The 21,059-nt window shown below is 42.1% G+C and overlaps 1 protein-coding gene across 3 annotated transcripts in view; it reads left to right on the top strand.

Annotated features, from left to right (window-relative positions):
- ELMO3 (engulfment and cell motility 3) overlaps positions 1 to 20,202 on the top strand; it is a 139,225-nt gene extending 119,023 nt beyond the window's left edge. For 2 of the 3 annotated variants that reach the window (XM_075848305.1, XM_075848306.1), the window contains 9 exons: positions 2,290 to 2,394; positions 2,467 to 2,575; positions 2,842 to 2,978; positions 3,391 to 3,554; positions 4,701 to 4,813; positions 5,256 to 5,360; positions 9,618 to 9,700; positions 9,808 to 9,885; positions 19,899 to 20,202. In XM_075848305.1, the coding sequence (XP_075704420.1) occupies positions 2,290 to 2,394; positions 2,467 to 2,575; positions 2,842 to 2,978; positions 3,391 to 3,554; positions 4,701 to 4,813; positions 5,256 to 5,360; positions 9,618 to 9,700; positions 9,808 to 9,885; positions 19,899 to 20,111 (1,107 nt within the window). In that variant the 3' untranslated portion in view covers positions 20,112 to 20,202. Of the gene's footprint in view, positions 1 to 2,007; positions 2,182 to 2,289; positions 2,395 to 2,466; positions 2,576 to 2,841; positions 2,979 to 3,390; positions 3,555 to 4,700; positions 4,814 to 5,255; positions 5,361 to 9,617; positions 9,701 to 9,807; positions 9,886 to 19,898 lie in introns of those variants that run through there. The other variant, XM_075848307.1, reaches the window with a different exon arrangement.
- Positions 20,203 to 21,059: the final 857 nt, after the last annotated feature.

The raw sequence follows: 21,059 nt of genomic DNA, 5'->3' as shown, positions 1-21,059 counted from the left end.
ATGATGCTGATTCGTCACTGATTGGTCACTGATTCGTCAGCATCATACACTTCCATTCACAATGCCCAGCTAGTAAAACAAGTAAAAACGCCCAGATGTACACACACAATACACGCCCAGATGTACCGAACACAAGACACGCCCAGATGTAACGAACACAAGACACACCCAGATGTTACACACACAAGACACGCCCAGATGTACACACACAAGACACGCCCAGATGTACACACACAATACACGCCCAGATGTACACACACAAGACACGCCCAGATGTACACACAATACACACCCAGATGTACACACACAATACACGCCCAGATGTAACACACACAATACACGCCCAGATGTAACACACACAATACACGCCCAGATGTAACACACACAATACACGCCCAGATGTACACACAATACACGCCCAGATGTTACACTCAATACACGCCCACTTGTACATAACTTTAAACACGCCCAGTTGTACTTAAGAAAGGCTCATTTGCATAAATATAAAAATGCTCATAACTTGGCAAAAAATACTCGTTTTTGAAAAAAAACAAAACGTTACTCTTCTCTACATTGCAGCGCCGATCACATGCAGTACGAGATAGGGGTTTGAGAATCTGGTGACAGAGCCTCTTTAAGTAGTTTTCCTTTGATTGGGCACACCTGGCAAACTAATTATCACAGGTGTCTGAGACTGATTACAATGATCCAAAGAGCCCGAAGACACAAGACCAGCCATGAGTTTCATTGAAAAACGAATAATTAAATGTTTATGACACTTAAATCCAATGTGCAGAATAATTTGGAACGCGGTGTAGACGTCTATTCCCTGCCACGCTGCTCTTACCTAATGCAGCAAAATAATATCATATCTCACTCCATGGAAACCAATGAGGCGTTGTATATTTGGTGTTTGATATTTTTTTATTTTTGTAATACATTATATATTTGTTTTTATCTCTGTTGTTGCTTAAATTAATAAACATCTTTTTGATACAATATATATATATTCTAGTCTATATGCGCCTTTTGTTCGATTTTGGTTTATATCATGTCTATTTGGGAGCCAGTGGCTGTTCCCCTCTCATTTCAGATGGACTATTTATAGGAATAACAGGTCTCTGACAGTTCATAACTTAGATGTGATGGATAACAGATGTTCCCGTGGGGCAGACGTGCAGGACCCGCTGACACTGAACCCGTCAGTCCCGCTGATCTGACGGGTACAGGATTCAGCGCTAGATAAGGCTGCTCTATATACAGATACAAAGCAGCTGTGTCTCAAAGTAACTACTTTTATTAAAAAGTATTTTGAAAGTTGCACCAAACTTACTGATATAAAGTTTTATTAAAAAATAAGTATTTCAAAGGTGTACGTAGCCTTGGAGTAAACAGCACCAGTGACTCTTGAGGTCTCATCCAATCTGGGACTGAAGAACTTCCATTTTATTTCTCTTATGATTTTTGTTCTTTGCTTTGCACTTCTCATATATTTGATGTTCTGTCATGGACATGGTTATTGTAGCTGTACGGTTGTACGGAATTTCCACCTTAATCTACTTTCTGTAGCGTTTTAAAGTACTTTGTAGACACCTCTGGGGAAACGAAGGATCGGACAGGAAAACCCATCCTGATAATGATTGTTACCACGGACAGCAGCCTTAGCATAAACTTTGCTTTGCCCCATAGACATTGGATCATCAGGATCCTCAGACGAACCTTAACGTTATATGTTGTGCAGCATGACAGATATGTGGAATTTTTGGGGGTAGGAGAGGACCATGAATAGAAGGGTTTTAAGTGTTCTTTTATTTCAGGTGAATATTCTCTGCACCTTTTAGTTAATGCTTCAATTCCTATTTCATCATCATCATCCTCATTCCACAGATTGATTGATTTTCTCTTTGTAAAGATGCCAGAAACGATAAGCACGAGCCAATCACTATAGACCGCTGTCATATCGTCATGGGTGGGATTTGAAAAGTCGCTTTTTATATTAAGGGAATATAAGAGACAATAAGGTGAAAGTGAACATTTCAGCCTCAGTACATGGAGGTATCAGGATAAAGTGACCGCAGTCTAATACAGTTCTATGCAGAGTGGTATAAAGTCTTCCCTAACTCTCGCCTCACCTTTGTAGGGAATACTTGGAGGTTTAGGCGACTAAAATATATCCACATGGTAAGGAAGTGACGAGTAATTTATGGGAAGTGTTGAATTCTGACGATAAAGGACCCATGGGTGGGATTTGAACGATGTGTCTGAAAATGTGCTAAATCTCTTGCTCAGAATAGCGGCAGCCCATGGCAGGACCTGGGTCTCACTCCTCCTGGACTCTTGGCCCTTGACAACATGGTGTATTTCTCAACACGTTGGCCCAGTGCCTACAGTCGGGTGAGTGATTATGCTCAGCGGCCACTCTCTGATATGAGCTGCTGCAAATTATCATTTTATTCCATTTTCTAGTTTGTGCTTGAAAACAGCAGTCGTGAAGACAAACACGTCTGTCCGTTTGCCCGAAGCAGCATTCACCTCACCCTGATCCTCTGTGAGATCCTGCGAGTAGGAGAAGCTGGTATGACAATCCTGACGGTTCACATCATTCTCTGCACTTTGAACAAAATCCAAATAAGTTTTGCATAAATATCCTAATCTGTGAGCATTGTCTGTACATGAGCTCAGAAGTTCAGTGGATCAGAGAATTTCAAGTTTTGTGCAGAATTCCAGTGCTGTAATGTCAGATTGTAAACGGCTTCACATCCTAAAATAACATAAAACCCAGCCGCCGCCGCCGCCTGCCCCCCGTTACTCACTAAGCCCCTCATTTTGATGGTATTTCAGCATCGGAGACGGGGCAGGATTTCCTGACTCTGTTCTACGCACAGGACCACTTCCTCCAGGAACTCTTCTGCGTGTGCATTCAGCTGCTTAATAAGACCTGGAAGGAGATGAGAGCCACCCACGAGGACTTTGACAAGGTGGGGTAACTGGACAGGTGATGTATTTGCCGTGCTATTGACCACTGCTGCTTCTGGATACACACTGTATATCCAATTAAAATAAACATCTTGTCCGACTGTTGTTCCTCAGGTGTTTGGTTCTGCAGACAGACACCCCACACATACCCCTCGTGTACGGCCATCCTCATAACCTCCCCATGATCTGGTCTTCTTTGTTCTTCGCCTTGATTTCCTTTTGCGCTCTTCTCTTCCTTGTCCTGATCTCCTCCCTGAATGGATTTCCTTTGTCTTGATTTCTTCACCTGTGTATGATGATCGTCTCCCTGTACCCATCACCTCCTTGTTTTTGCTGATCTGTAGCTCTGATCATGATTTCCACCTCACCTCTTTATTGTAATGACCTCTTTCCTGGTTTCCTTTTTGGATACAGGTGATGCATGTGGTAAAAGAGCAGATTTCTCGGACCCTTGGTCATGCTCCAACATCTTTGGACTTTTTTCGAACAAAAATATCATCTCTTAATTATAGTGAGATTCTCCGTAGACGTCAGGAAGAGAGACTGATCCAGGATGAAGCCCTCTCCCCACCGGTCATGTAAGAAATAGAGAAACATCAATTAGGAGGAAGACCCATCCAAAGGATCTGTAATTAAGAGTCTGGATTAGATTTCAATCTGTAGAAGAGAAATAATGGGCTTGTTCTTATTTTTATTTTTTCCAACGTTACCAATTTTTTTTATTTTTAAAATCTTGCGGGGGGGGGCAGTTAAATTGGAGACACCCACTTCCTCCCTGTGTTGACTGTATAGACAGCGCAGAAGGGTGTGTGTTCTTTATGGCAGCTGCAATTAACATCATATTGCAGTCCCCTAGAAGTCCTTGAGTACAGCCCCTCCCCCAGACACAAGGCAATGACCGGGGAGCTGTATACAGAGCCTTATCTGTGTGTATAGTGTTACTGTCCTGCATTGTATAGGCCTCCAGCAGTAGGGTTAGAGGTTGACAGCACAGTGCTTGGCTGTTTCCATTAGTCCCATAGACTTTGAATGCAACGGAAGCATGCATGCGTGACTGGCGCTCCATTCAAACTCTTCCTCACCGCAGGCGGGTAGTGATGCGGAACAGTGAATTACTTTTATTATAGTGATTGGTTTGGGTCACAGAGGTAAAGCCATCAGCTTTATAAGTTTATTACATATCCTTTTGATGATAAATATATTTGGTCAGATAAACCCTTTAACTTGCTTACCTGCTAATGATAATGAGATGACTCTACTCATCCTATCCCAGTCTATTCAGCAAAGCTGAAAAATTAACTGCAGAAAACCTCATCATTTTGTGACTGCTCTAGTGGCCAGTGTAAAAACTGCAATATATCAGAATGTTTTTTAAATGGATAGTCATCAAAAAAATAACTACAAATTGGCCCCCAAAGAAAATAAATGAGACACGAATCACCCATGTTAATATAACGTGACAAGATGAGCCATTGAAAAAAGCTTGTGAGACAAAAAAGCTTTGTCACTTTTAGGAGCCATTCAGATTCTAGCGGATATTGTTCTACATAATAAAACGTGATGTTATGTAGAAGCAGCAGAGGTCAGCGGTGCAGGTAACGTTCATACAGGAAGGGTTGGTAAGGTTTTCCTAGGTCACAGGTGTGATTCTATAGCACAACACAAAATACCTCATAGTGACACAGAACTGCACCTCCGATGGCGACTTTCTTGTGTTTCTCTAGGGAACTAAGAAAACAGCTCCAGCCGGAGCTCCTGAACTTGATCAGACAACAGAGGCTTCACTACCTGTGTGAGGGCACCAAGTTCCGGAAGATCAGCCGTCGCCGGAGACAGGGTATTGTAATTCACGTCTCTACCCAGAACTGCATCGCATTGTGACATGGACTTACGGACAAGCAGAAACTTTCTTTCATTAGTTCTATACATTATATGAGGTCTGATGGACGCAAAGCCTGGAGCAGTCAGCGCAGCTCCTCTACGGACACCTTTCCGTTATCTCTTCTGACTCCCCCCTATACATGGTCGGCTCAGCGCGCAGGTCGTTTCATAGGGCAGCGGAGAATAAGCCGCGGTCAGGCAGCAGCTCAGAAACCCCAAATGTCCGTTCCTTCCTCCTCCTCACCCAGATCAGACGGTCGCAGCGTTTGGCGGAGTTCTGTATAATGTCTATGAGCACCTGTGGGGCATTTTAAGCTTTTGCGTACAACGTAACCTGAGGAACGTGGCCCCCGCCTGGACGTGTAATGTCCGGACGATTAATGGTTTTCTTCTTTCAGATAAATTGTGGTTTTGTCGTCTCTCGCCAAACCACAAAGTCCTGCACTACGGGGATCTGGACGAGAACATAGACAGCCCACCTATTGAAACGCTGGCACAGAAAAGTAAGTAGCACGTCCCGACTCATCAATTGCCGTTTTGCAACATTTGATAAGTTTAACCCCTTAGTGACCGGCCTATTGTAAACCTTGATGACCAAGATATTAACGGTTTTCCATCGTCACATTCCAAGAGTTCTAACTTTTTTATTTTTGCGTCGACGTAGCTGTTATAAGGTCTTGTTTCTTTCGGGTTTTTTTTTTCTTTCATGGCTGTAGGGTATATGGACCCACTAGGCCGCTCCACCATAGTGGAGAAGCAGCTGGCCAAGTAACAGTCTCTCGGATATCTACCTGGGAAGATGATCAGGCAGGTACTCAAAGTTGCAGACATGTGGTGAAGCAAGCACAGATGAGGTTTGGCGTAGCAGATGGCACCAGACGTGGCAGATGACACAACATGACTCCAACAATAGGCTCAGGAACAAACACAGCAACAGGATACGATACGAGAAGCAGGATACGGGAACACGGGGGGCAGGATACAACTAAGGGACCATTTGCATAGACAAACACAGGAAGACTAACAACAATGCTCAGGCGGGTGTAACGGGGTTGGCTAGGGAACTTTAGACAGGCGCTGGCCCTTTAAGACCGGGAGTTAGCGTGCGTGCACCCTACGGCACACAGCAGAGAGCTGCAGCGGATCTACACGGAGGGAGATGCCGGCATGAAGACAGTCCTGCGGTCGCGGCTGCCCGCAAATGGGACATGCTGGTGGACAGCGACCACGGGCACAACAAAAAGTTTTCTGTTGCCACATTGAGAGCTCTAACTTTTTTTTTTTCATTGAATGAGAGGCGTGAGGACTTATTTTTTTGCGGGACGAGCTGCAGTTTTTATCAGTACAACTTTTTGATCACTTTTTAATCCATTTTTTTTTAGAGCCTAGTTGAATAACATTATATTGTAATAGTTCAGACTTTTACGAACTTTGTTAACTTTTTTTTAACTTTTAACAGTTTTTTTTAACAACAAGGATTGTTGGTTTTTTTACTTTTAATATATTTCTTTTTTTCACTACTAAAAACTTTTTTTTCTTTACACAGTTTAATAGCCCCCCCAAAGGGACTTGAACCAGCGATCAATACACAGCTATACTAGTGTATTACAGCGTATAGTTATTTGTACAGGCTTCTTAACAGAAGAGCCAGAGGCAGGGTTGCCATGACAACCATCGGCACACCCAATCTCGTTGCAGGGAGGGCGATGAGCTGACTGAGGGGGCCACCCCTCTCTTTTCAACTCCTCTGATGCTGTGGTCGCAACTGACCGCAGCATTTGAGGAGTTAAACGGCCCGGAAAAGTGTAATCGCTGTTCCTGGCTGTTAGTCCCGGTGTCATCTGTAACACGGACACCCGCAGTGTATGGAGCGTACGAGCACACTCCACACATCACCCCCCGCACCAGGACGTAATGTAATGTCATGGTGCGTGAAGGGGTTAACAACAGTATTGAGGTAGTTGGGTCTCCAGTCACTGCTATAAAACGTCACATGGACAATGACCAAAAAGACTCTCCCCACGGATAAGATCGATCCACTATGAAAACATTCTACACAGCAGAACAACGCCAGCAGCAGACGGGACTCTCCGCCAGGCAGGCAGGATCTATAGATTCATGGTGGAAATTCTCCAATCTGCCGGTTTTGGTGGTGCTCTCTGTAATGTCTGATTTGTAGCGTATAGGAGGGGAGTCTATTGTGGTCTTTAGCTCCACTCCGAGGTTGGACATGCGGAGCCGTCCTCCTGCCAAGCACGGTTGTAACGCATGGCGGTCACTGTTCCTGTCGCCTTCATCTTTTCCTCATAAAGCCAATTTCTCCCACAGCGCTCCATTACCCGTAAACTTCAATCAGATCAGCAGATTTTAAGATCCCCCTCTCTGTCAGACAACAGTCCTGCTCATATAGCGGGGTAGATTTGCATCTAGTCTAGGCAATGCAGTGAGAGATATACACATCAGCAGCAGCTGCACAAATCTCTCTGGTAGTGTGGTACAATGTATCAATCTGGACTCCTACCTGTTTACCCATACCTCCCAACTGTCCTGGATTCAGCACGACAGTCCCGGATTCTGGGCGGTGTTCTGCTGTCCCGCTGTCAACTATCTGTGTCCTCAGGACGGAGATAAAATTTAACCCAATTCTGAAGCAGGGAACCATCAGCTACCTCCTTCAGAATTAGTTCAGAGGGAGCTCCTCCGCTCGCCGAGGACTCCCCGGGCACAGAACTACTATAAGCGCTGTGCTCGGGGAAGCCATTAACGTCACTGTCCATATATGGTCAGTGACGACAGTGGCTAATGATTGAGCAGATCCCTGTTGCCGGTTATCTGGCCAGGGATTCCGCTCTTAGAGGAAACCCCTAAGGTTACTGTCCATATATGGACATTGACATCAAGGGCTCCTCCTGAAGCGGATCCCCGGCCAGTCTCGGCAACGAGGATTCCGCTCAAGGAGTAGCCACTGAAGTCCCTGTTCATATATGGACAGTGACCTCAGGGGTTTCCACTAGGACTGGAATCTCCGGCCTATGCTCTGGCTGGGGATTCCGCTTCTAGAGTGAGTCCCAATGGCGCTATCTACACGGGGATTGGTGCTATCTTCAAGGGGGGGTGTGGCCCCATCTACATGGACACTGGCACTATATAGAGGCACGGTCTACAGGGGACACTGGCACTATCTATAAGGGCACTGGCATTAGGGGCATTATACTGTATGGGGGCAGCTTTGGGGGCATTATACTGTGTGGGGGCAGCTATGGGGACATTATACTGTGTGGAGGCAGCTATGGGGACATTATACTGTGTGGAGGCAGCTATGGGGACATTATACTGTGTGGAGGCATTATACTGTGTGGAGGCAGCTATGGGGACATTATACTGTGTAGAGGCAGCTATGGGGACATTATACTGTGTGGGGGCATTATACTGTGTGGGGGCAGCTATGGGGACATTATACTGTGTGGATGCAGCTATGGGGACATTATACTGTGTGGAGGCAGCTATGGGGGCATTATACTGTGTGGGGGCAGCTATGAGGACATTATACTGTGTGGAGGCATCTATGGGGACATTATACTGTGTGGAGGCAGCTATGGTGACATTATACTGTGTGGAGGCAGCTATGGGGACATTATACTGTGTGGAGGCAGCTATAGGGACATTATACTGTGTGGAGGCAGATATGGGGACATTATACTGTGTGGAGGTAGCTATGGGGGCATTATACTGTGTGGGGGCAGCTATGGGGGCATTATACTGTGTGGGGGCAGCTATGGGGGCATTATACTGTGTGGAGGCAGCTATGGGGGCATTATACTGTGTGGAGGCAGCTATGGGGACATTATACTGTGTGAGGGCAGCTATGGGGACATTATACTGTGTGGGGGCAGCTATGGGGACATTATACTGTATAATGGCTGCTAGAGGGCATTATACTGTGTGGGCTGAACCGGGTGTGTATGGGTGGGATTAGAGGCGTGGCTTAAAATGAAAAAAAATTGCCCGCCGCATCGGTTGTCCCTCTTTGTGATGCTTCAACGTTGGGAGGTATGGTTTACCTCAGTTTTTTTTCTAGACTGGATACAATTGTATCCACTTAGCTGTGATAGCAGGACTAGGTCAAAAAAAGCATTGAAACACTAAGGGCTAGTTCACACTGAGTATTTTGGTGCTGTTTTTGACGTGGAAACCTTTCCGCAGACCTCCCATTGACATCAATGGGACGTAAAGATCGCGTTTTTTGCCTGCGGCGCACAATGGCTGTTAACTGTTAATTTGTTGACAGTGGGTGGCCCCATCCCGTATGATAAGCCACTACCACTTTTAAAAATGTGCCAAGACAGACGTAGTCTGGCATAAAGTCGCAAATTAAGAGAACTGGCAAAAAGCTGTTCATAAGTTTCCTCCAAAGTCTATTAGAAAGTTGTAGAACTTTCCATTTCTATTATACAGTAATTAAGTTCTAGTCACATAAAGATGGAAAACCCCTTGAAGTTACATCCAGGACTGTTATTGCCACCTGGTGTCTGGTGAGAACAGGTTCAGCGCCGTGGGCGAGTTCAGGGGGGACATCGGGGGTTTGATGAAGTTCCGTGCGGCGTCTTCAGGTCAGATCTGGTGGTTTTTGAGAATGGGTTGGGGTTAGTGGGTCTGGTGGTGGCACACGTGGCATAATAAGAGGTGGGGTCAGGTCTGGGTAGATCATTTTTCTAAACGGAAAGCCTTTGAAAACTAATTTATACATTTTTGTAAATTAGTTGCAGTTGCCGATATAAAATACGTGTTAACGGGAAAGGATTGTCCACACATGAAAGAGAAGAATTCTGTGAAGCAAAATAAGGTGAGTGTTCGAGGTCTGGGCCTCGTAAGTATTTCTTTGTGATGCCGCCTTTATAATGAATGCGACTGTAGGTTAAAATACGGAATTTTGTAAATCTTGTGTTGCAGGACATTATGGATCAAGCATTTTCAATCTGCTATGATGTGGACGGCTGCCTGAATTTCATTGCACCCTCTTCTAATGATGTAAGAATTCGTACTTTGAGAGAAGGCACAACAGTGAGAAATAGCAGCGTAGAATAAAAGTAGCGTAGAGTGACGGCGGCGGCGCAGGGCGACGGTGTAGGGTGACGGCGGCGCAGGGCGACGGCGGCGGTGTAGGGTGACGGCGGCGCAGGGCGACGGCGGCGGTGTAGGGTGACGGCGGCGCAGGGCGACGGCGGCGGTGTAGGGCGACGGCGGCGGTGTAGGCGACGGCGGCGGTGTAGGGCGACGGCGGCGCAGGGTGATGGATAACAGTTCTGTTGGATACAGTGTGGTGTTGGGAGTTTAAGAGATTTCAATAATGGATTCTGCACAGCAGGGACATTCTGTGGTGTTGGGTAATGGGAGACAAAAAATAAACAACCCAAAAGCCAGCCCCAAAAATAGAAAATGAAAAATCCCATCCCATATAAAAGTGTCGCCTCCACAAAGATTTCCAAACAAGACATTGAGATTTCAGTCCCGGTCTCTATGGTGCGCAGGAAGTATGGGGGTGGGTTTTGTGCGGTCTTGGGATGGGACCCCTGCACTTTGCTGATCTTCTGCTTTGGTTTTTTTCATAAATACATAGGTTGAAAAAAAAGACCCTGGGCGATCAAGTTCAACCTCTCAATAAATTACCCATCATTCATTGCTTGATTAGTTATAACCCTCAATGCCATGCGTCAGTAAATAATCATCTCGCCTTTTTGTAAATGCGGACATCGTATCTACCTCTTGGGGCTGGGCATGCCATAGCTTGACCGCTCTAACTGTAAAGAACCCTTTCCTCTATTGATGTTGGACACGTCTTTCTTCCAAACGCAATGTCCCCTGGTCCTTTGTAGAGTCCTTGGAAGGAACGGATCATGTGCTGGTTCTCTGTATTGACCCCACATATACTTATACATAAGATCTCCTAAGACGTCTTTTTTCCAAGCTGAACAAGGCCAATTTTTCTGGCCTCTCATTGTAAGCGACACCTCCCATCACATTTAATAATCTCGTTGCCGCCTTTGAACCCTCTCCAGTTCTCCTATGTCCTTTTTACAATGTGGAGCCCAAAACGGAATTTCATATTCTAAATGTGGCCTTACAAGGGATTTATAGAGGGGGATATTACATTATAGAGGAGGTGATATTACATTATAGAGGAGGTGATATTATAGAGGAGGTGATATTACATTATAGAGGTGGTGATATTACATTATAGAGGAGGTGATATTACATTATAGAGGGGGTGATATTACATTATAGAGGAGGCGATATTACATTATAGAGGAGGAGGTGATATTACATTATAGAGGGGTGATATTACATTATAGAGGAGGTGATATTACATTATAGAGGAGGTGATATTACATTATAGAGGGGGTGATATTACATTATAGAGGAGGTGATATTACATTATAGAGGAGGTGATATTACATTATAGAGGAGGTGATATTACATTATAGAGGGGGTGATATTACATTATAGAGGGGGTGATATTACATTATAGAGGAGGTGATATTACATTATAGAGGGGGTGATATTATAGAGGGGGCGATATTACATTTATAGAGGGGGATATTACATTATAGAGGGGGTGATATTACATTATAGAGGAGGTGATATTACATTATAGAGGAGGTGATATTACATTATAGAGGAGGTGATATTACATTATAGAGGAGGTGATATTACATTATAGAGGGGTGATATTACATTATAGAGGAGGTGATATTACATTATAGAGGGGGTGATATTACATTATAGAGGAGGTGATATTACATTATAGAGGGGGCGATATTACATTATAGAGGAGGAGATGTTACATTATAGAGGAGGTGATATTACATTATAGAGGAGGAGATATTACATTATAGAGGAGGAGATATTACATTATAGAGGAGGTGACATTACATTATAGAGGAGGTGACATTACATTATAGAGAGGTGATATTACATTATAGAGGAGGAGATATTACATTATAGAGGAGGTGATATTACATTATAGAGGAGGTGATATTACATTATAGAGGAGGTGATATTACATTATAGAGGGGGTGATATTACATTATAGAGGAGGTGATATTACATTATAGAGGAGGTGATATTACATTATAGAGGGGGTGATATTACATTATAGAGGAGGTGATATTACATTATAGAGGAGGTGATATTACATTATAGAGGAGGTGATATTACATTATAGAGGGGGTGATATTACATTATAGAGGAGGTGATATTACATTATAGAGGAGGTGATATTATAGAGGGGGTGATATTACATTATAGAGGAGGTAATATTACATTATAGAGGAGGTGATGTTACATTATAGAGGAGGTGATATTACATTATAGAGGAGGTGATATTATAGAGGAGGTGATATTACATTATAGAGGAGGTGATATTACATTATAGAGGAGGTGATATTACATTATAGAGGAGGTGATATTACATTATAGAGGGGGTGATATTACATTATAGAGGAGGTGATATTACATTATAGAGGAGGTGATATTACATTATAGAGGAGGTGATATTACATTATAGAGGAGGTGATATTACATTATAGAGGAGGTGATATTACATTATAGAGGAGGTGATATTACATTATAGAGGAGGTGATATTACATTATAGAGGGGTGATATTACATTATAGAGGGGGTGATATTACATTATAGAGGGGGTGATATTACATTATAGAGGGGGTGATATTACATTATAGAGGAGGTGATATTACATTATAGAGGGGGATATTACATTATAGAGGAGGTGATATTACATTATAGAGGAGGTGATGTTACATTATAGAGGAGGTGATATTACATTATAGAGGAGGTGATATTACATTATAGAGGAGGTGATATTACATTATAGAGGGGGTGATATTACATTATAGAGGAGGTGATATTACATTATAGAGGAGGTGATATTACATTATAGAGGAGGCGATATTACATTATAGAGGAGGCGATATTACATTATAGAGGAGGCGATATTACATTATAGAGGAGGTGATATTACATTATAGAGGAGGTGATATTACATTATAGAGGAGGTGATATTACATTATAGAGGAGGTGATATTACATTATAGAGGGGGTGATATTACATTATAGAGGTGACATTATAGAGGAGGCGATATTACATTATAGAGGGGGATATTACATTATAGAGGAGGTGATATTACATTATAGAGGAGGTGATATTACATTATAGAGGAGGTGATATTACATTATAGAGGGGGTGATATTACATTATAGAGGAGGTGATATTACATTATAGAGGAGGTGATATTACATTATAGAGGAGGCGATATTACATTATAGAGGAGGCGATATTACATTATAGAGGAGGCGATATTACATTATAGAGGAGGTGATATTACATTATAGAGGAGGTGATATTACATTATAGAGGAGGTGATATTACATTATAGAGGAGGTGATATTACATTATAGAGGGGGTGATATTACATTATAGAGGTGACATTATAGAGGAGGCGATATTACATTATAGAGGGGGATATTACATTATAGAGGAGGTGATATTACATTATAGAGGAGGTGATATTACATTATAGAGGAGGTGATATTACATTATAGAGGGGGTGATATTACATTATAGAGGAGGTGATATTACATTATAGAGGAGGTGATATTACATTATAGAGGAGGCGATATTACATTATAGAGGAGGCGATATTACATTATAGAGGAGGCGATATTACATTATAGAGGAGGTGATATTACATTATAGAGGAGGTGATATTACATTATAGAGGAGGTGATATTACATTATAGAGGAGGTGATATTACATTATAGAGGGGGTGATATTACATTATAGAGGTGACATTATAGAGGAGGCGATATTACATTATAGAGGGGGATATTACATTATAGAGGAGGTGATATTACATTATAGAGGAGGTGATATTACATTATAGAGGAGGTGATATTACATTATAGAGGGGGTGATATTACATTATAGAGGAGGTGATATTACATTATAGAGGAGGTGATATTACATTATAGAGGAGGCGATATTACATTATAGAGGAGGCGATATTACATTATAGAGGAGGCGATATTACATTATAGAGGAGGTGATATTACATTATAGAGGAGGTGATATTACATTATAGAGGAGGTGATATTACATTATAGAGGAGGTGATATTACATTATAGAGGGGGTGATATTACATTATAGAGGTGACATTATAGAGGAGGCGATATTACATTATAGAGGGGGATATTACATTATAGAGGAGGTGATATTACATTATAGAGGAGGTGATATTACATTATAGAGGAGGTGATATTACATTATAGAGGGGGTGATATTACATTATAGAGGAGGTGATATTACATTATAGAGGAGGTGATATTACATTATAGAGGAGGTGATATTACATTATAGAGGGGGTGATATTACATTATAGAGGTGACATTATAGAGGAGGCGATATTACATTATAGAGGAGGCGATATTACATTATAGAGGGGGCGATATTACATTATAGAGGAGGTGATATTACATTATAGAGGAGGTGATATTACATTATAGAGGAGGTGATATTACATTATAGAGGGGGTGATATTACATTATAGAGGAGGTGATATTACATTATAGAGGAGGTGATATTACATTATAGAGGGGGTGATATTACATTATAGAGGAGGTGATATTACATTATAGAGGAGGTGATATTACATTATAGAGGGGGTGATATTACATTATAGAGGAGGTGACATTATAGAGGAGGTGATATTACATTATAGAGGAGGCGATATTACATTATAGAGGGGGCGATATTACATTATAGAGGAGGTGATATTACATTATAGAGGAGGTGATGTTACATTATAGAGGGTGTGATATTACATTATAGAGGAGGGGATATTACATTATAGAGGGGGTGATGTTACATTATAGAGGAGGTGATGTTACATTATAGAGGAGGTGATATTACATTATAGAGGAGGTGATATTACATTATAGAGGAGGTGATGTTACATTATAGAGGAGGTGATGTTACATTATAGAGGGGGTGATATTACATTATAGAGGAGGTGATATTACATTATAGAGGAGGTGATATTACATTATAGAGGAGGTGATATTATAGAGGAGGTGATATTACATTATAGAGGGGGATATTACATTTATAGAGGAGGTGATGTTACATTATAGAGGAGGTGATATTACATTATAGAGGAGGTGATATTACATTATAGAGGGGTGATATTACATTATAGAGGAGGCGATATTACATTATAGAGGAGGTGATATTACATTATAGAGGGGGATATTACATTATAGAGGGGGTGATGTTACATTATAGAGGAGGTGATATTATAGAGGGGGTGATATTACATTATAGAGGAGGTGATATTACATTATAGAGGAGGTGATATTACATTATAGAGGAGGCGATATTACATTATAGAGGAGGTGATATTACATTATAGAGGAGGTGATGTTACATTATAGAGGAGGTGATGTTACATTATAGAGGAGGTGATATTACATTATAGAGGAGGTGATATTACATTATAGAGGAGGTGATATTACATTATAGAGGAGGTGATATTACATTATAGAGGAGGCGATATTACATTATAGAGGAGGCGATATTACATTATAGAGGAGGTGATGTTACATTATAGAGGAGGTGATGTTACATTATAGAGGGGGTGATGTTACATTATAGAGGAGGTGATGTTACATTATAGAGGAGGTGATTTTACATTATAGAGGAGGTGATGTTACATTATAGAGGAGGTGATGTTACATTATAGAGGGGGTGATATTACATTATAGAGGAGGTGATATTACATTATAGAGGAGGAGATATTACATTATAGAGGAGGTGATATTACATTATAGAGGAGGTGATATTACATTATAGAGGGGGTGATATTACATTATAGAGGGGGTGATATTATAGAGGGGGCGATATTACATTATAGAGGAGGTGATGTTACATTATAGAGGGGGTGATGTTACATTATAGAGGAGGTGATATTACATTATAGAGGAGGAGATATTACATTATAGAGGAGGTGATATTATATTATAGAGGAGGTGATATTACATTATAGAGGAGGTGATATTATAGAGGGGGTGATATTACATTATAGAGGGGGTGATATTACATTATAGAGGAGGTGATATTACATTATAGAGGAGGTGATATTACATTATAGAGGAGGTGATATTACATTATAGAGGAGGTGATATTACATTATAGAGGAGGTGATATTACATTATAGAGGAGGTGATATTACATTATAGAGGAGGTGATATTACATTATAGAGGAGGTGATATTACATTATAGAGGGGGTGATATTACATTATAGAGGAGGTGATATTACATTATAGAGGAGGTGATATTACATTATAGAGGAGGTGATATTACATTATAGAGGAGGTGATATTACATTATAGAGGAGGTGATATTACATTATAGAGGAGGTGATATTACATTATAGAGGAGGTGATATTACATTATAGAGGAGGTGATATTACATTATAGAGGAGGCGATATTACATTATAGAGGAGGAGATGTTACATTATAGAGGAGGCGATGTTACATTATAGAGGAGGTGATATTACATTATAGAGGAGGTGATGTTACATTATAGAGGAGGTGATATTACATTATAGAGGGGGTGATATTACATTATAGAGGAGGTGATATTACATTATAGAGGGGGTGATATTATAGAGGGGGCGATATTACATTATAGAGGAGGTGATGTTACATTATAGAGGGGGTGATGTTACATTATAGAGGAGGTGATATTACATTATAGAGGAGGAGATATTACATTATAGAGGAGGTGATATTATATTATAGAGGAGGTGATATTACATTATAGAGGAGGTGATATTATAGAGGGGGTGATATTACATTATAGAGGGGGTGATATTACATTATAGAGGGGGTGATATTACATTATAGAGGAGGTGATATTACATTATAGAGGAGGTGATATTACATTATAGAGGAGGTGATATTACATTATAGAGGAGGTGATATTACATTATAGAGGAGGTGATATTACATTATAGAGGGGTGATATTACATTATAGAGGAGGTGATATTACATTATAGAGGAGGTGATATTACATTATAGAGGGGGTGATATTACATTATAGAGGAGGTGATATTACATTATAGAGGAGGTGATATTACATTATAGAGGAGGTGATATTACATTATAGAGGAGGTGATATTACATTATAGAGGAGGTGATATTACATTATAGAGGAGGTGATATTACATTATAGAGGAGGCGATATTACATTATAGAGGAGGAGATGTTACATTATAGAGGAGGTGATGTTACATTATAGAGGAGGTGATGTTACATTATAGAGGAGGTGATATTACATTATAGAGGGGGTGATATTACATTATAGAGGAGGTGATGTTACATTATAGAGGGGGTGATGTTACATTATAGAGGAGGTGATGTTACATTATAGAGGAGGTGATATTACATTATAGAGGAGGCGATATTACATTATAGAGGAGGAGATATTACATTATAGAGGAGGAGATATTACATTATAGAGGGGGTGATATTACATTATAGAGGAGGTGATATTACATTATAGAGGAGGTGATGTTACATTATAGAGGAGGTGATGTTACATTATAGAGGGGGTGATGTTACATTATAGAGGGGGTGATGTTACATTATAGAGGAGGTGATGTTACATTATAGAGGGGTGATGTTACATTATAGAGGAGGTGATATTACATTATAGAGGAGGTGATATTACATTATAGAGGGGGTGATATTACATTATAGAGGAGGTGATATTACATTATAGAGGAGGTGATATTACATTATAGAGGAGGTGATATTACATTATAGAGGAGGTGATATTACATTATAGAGGAGGTAATATTACATTATAGAGGAGGTGATGTTACATTATAGAGGAGGTGATGTTACATTATAGAGGAGGTGATATTACATTATAGTGGAGGTGATATTACATTATAGAGGAGGTGATATTACATTATAGAGGAGGTGATATTACATTATAGAGGAGGTGATATTACATTATAGAGGAGGTGATATTACATTATAGAGGAGGTGATATTACATTATAGTGGAGGTGATATTACATTATAGAGGAGGTGATATTACATTATAGAGGAGGTGATATTACATTATAGAGGAGGAGATATTACATTATAGAGGAGGGGATATTACATTATAGAGGAGGTGATATTACATTATAGAGGAGGTGATATTACATTATAGAGGAGGTGATGTTACATTATAGAGGAGGTGATATTACATTATAGAGGAGGTGATATTACATTATAGAGGAGGTGATATTACATTATAGAGGAGGAGATATTACATTATAGAGGAGGTGATATTACATTATAGAGGGGCTGATATTACATTATAGAGGAGGTGATATTACATTATAGAGGAGGAGATATTACATTATAGAGGAGGTGATATTACATTATAGAGGAGGTGATATTACATTATAGAGGAGGTGATATTACATTATAGAGGGGGCGATATTACATTATAGAGGAGGCGATATTACATTTATAGAGGGGGATATTAAATTTATAGAGGGGGGGATATTACATTTATAGAGGGGGATATTACATTATAGAGGGGGTGATATTACATTATAGAGGAGGTGATATTACATTTGAAGAACAGATTGTTATCTCTCTTTTTATACACTCTAAAATTCTATTTGCTTTTGCAGCTGCTGCCTGACATTGAGCGCTGCTGCTTAGCTTATTTGTTACCAGAATACCCAGGTCCTTCTCTTGTTCCGTAATGCCCCGTTTTATTCCATGTAATGTATATGTGTTACTGCTATTATTGCATCCTAAGTGCATTACTTTACATTTATCAACATTACATATCAAATTTTATATTTCATCCGCCATGTTTTTGCCCGTGCTGCAGCTTATCTCGGTCTTGCTGTAATATTTTATAGTCAAGTTGAGTTTTAAGTACAGACCCTCGTGGTCCCCGCTGCTCCCAGTACAGACCCTCGTGGTCCCCGCTGCTCCCAGTACAGACCCTCGTGGTCCCCGCTGCTCCCAGTACAGACCCTCGTGGTCCCCGCTGCTCCCAGTACAGACCCTCGTGGTACCCGCTGCTCCCAGTACAGACCCTCGTGGTCCCCGCTGCTCCCAGTGCAGACCCTCGTGGTCCCCGCTGCTCCCAGTACAGACCCTCGTGGTACCCGCTGCTCCCAGTACAGACCCTCGTGGTCCTCGCTGCTCCCAGTACAGACCCTCGTGGTCCCCGCTGCTCCCAGTACAGACCCGCGTGGTCCTCGCTGCTCCCAGTACAGACCCTCGTGGTCCTCGCTGCTCCCAGTACAGACCCTCGTGGTCCCCGCTGCTCCCAGTACAGACCCTCGTGGTCCCCGCTGCTCCCAGTACAGACCCTCGTGGTACCCGCTGCTCCCAGTAAAGACCCTCGTGGTCCTCGCTGCTCCTAGTACAGACCCTCGTGGTACCCGCTGCTCCCAGTACAGACCCTCGTGGTACCCGCTGCTCCCAGTACAGACCCTCGTGGTACCCGCTGCTCCCAGTACAGACCCTCGTGGTACCCGCTGCTCCCAGTACAGACCCTCGTGGTCCTCGCTGCTCCCAGTACAGACCCTCGTGGTCCCCGCTGCTCCCAGTACAGACCCTCGTGGTACCCGCTGCTCCCAGTACAGACCCTCGTGGTACCCGCTGCTCCCAGTACAGACCCTCGTGGTCCCCGCTGCTCCCAGTACAGACCCTCGTGGTACCCGCTGCTCCCAGTACAGACCCTCGTGGTACCCGCTGCTCCCAGTACAGACCCTCGTGGTACCCGCTGCTCCCAGTACAGACCCTCGTGGTACCCGCTGCTCCCAGTACAGACCCTCGTGGTACCCGCTGCTCCCAGTACAGACCCTCATGGTACATAGAAACTGAGCAGGTTGGGGAGGCACGAGCTGTTTTTCATGCGCTTTTCTCTTTTACCTGCAGTTTTGCCTGTGGCGCGATGGGCTGAATACATTGATGGGTCGGGAGATGCCCAGCGAGAGGACACGCACGGACCTGGATCTCCTGCTGAATACTGAACTCAAACTGCGGTTATTGGACCTGGAAAACATTCCAATCCCAGACCAACCCCCAATAATACCCCCACGTCCAAAGAACTATGACTACTGCTACCAATTTACCTCCACTGAGGCCTAACGCGTTTCTCTGGGAAGGAGCGCAGTCCGTGCAATAACGAGTCTGTGTCCAAGAGTCAGAAACACAGCGCACAATAAATATCTGAAGAGTCGCTGTTGTATCGTGTGCTCCTCCTGTACAGCCTGGAAACGTAGAACCCGGGACTAGACCAGAGACCCGCGTGTGCAGGACCGCAGCATCCACACGGGAGGGGCGCGGCAGAAGTGGCTGCAGAACGGGTCACATGATATATGGGGGTACAATGTGAAATATGTAGTGGAATGTCACATGATATATGGGGGTACAATGTGTGATATAGAGTGGAATGTCACATGATATATGGGGGTACAGTGTGATATAGAGTGGAATGTCACATGATATATGGGGGTACAGTGTGATATAGATTGTAACGGTCACATGATATATGGGGTACAGTGTGATATAGATTGTAACGGTCACATGATATATGGGGGTACAGTGTGTGATATAGAGTGGAATGTCACATGATATATGGGGGTACAGTGTGTGATATAGAGTGGAATGTCACATGATATATGGGGGTACAATGTGTGATATAGATTGTAACGGTCACATGATATATGGGGGTACAGTGTGTGATATAGAGTGGAATGTCACATGATATATGGGGGTACAGTGTGATATAGAGTGGAATGTCACATGATATATGGGGGTACAGTGTGTGATATAGAGTGGAATGTCACATGATATATGGGGGTACAGTGTGATATAGAGTGGAATGTCACATGATACATGGGGGTACAGTGTGATATAGATTGTAACGGTCACATGATATATGGGGGTACAGTGTGTGATATAGAGTGGAATGTCACATGATATATGGGGGTACAGTGTGATATAGATTGTAACGGTCACATGATATATGGGGGTACAGTGTGTGATATAGATTGTAACGGTCACATGATATATGGGGGTACAGTGTGTGATATA

Source organism: Rhinoderma darwinii, unplaced genomic scaffold (genome assembly GCF_050947455.1).
Source record: "Rhinoderma darwinii isolate aRhiDar2 unplaced genomic scaffold, aRhiDar2.hap1 Scaffold_3429, whole genome shotgun sequence".
Classification (NCBI taxonomy): domain Eukaryota; kingdom Metazoa; phylum Chordata; class Amphibia; order Anura; family Rhinodermatidae; genus Rhinoderma; species Rhinoderma darwinii.
The sequence above is the reverse complement of the archived record's forward strand: the minus strand, read 5'-3'. Positions and strand labels throughout refer to the sequence as shown.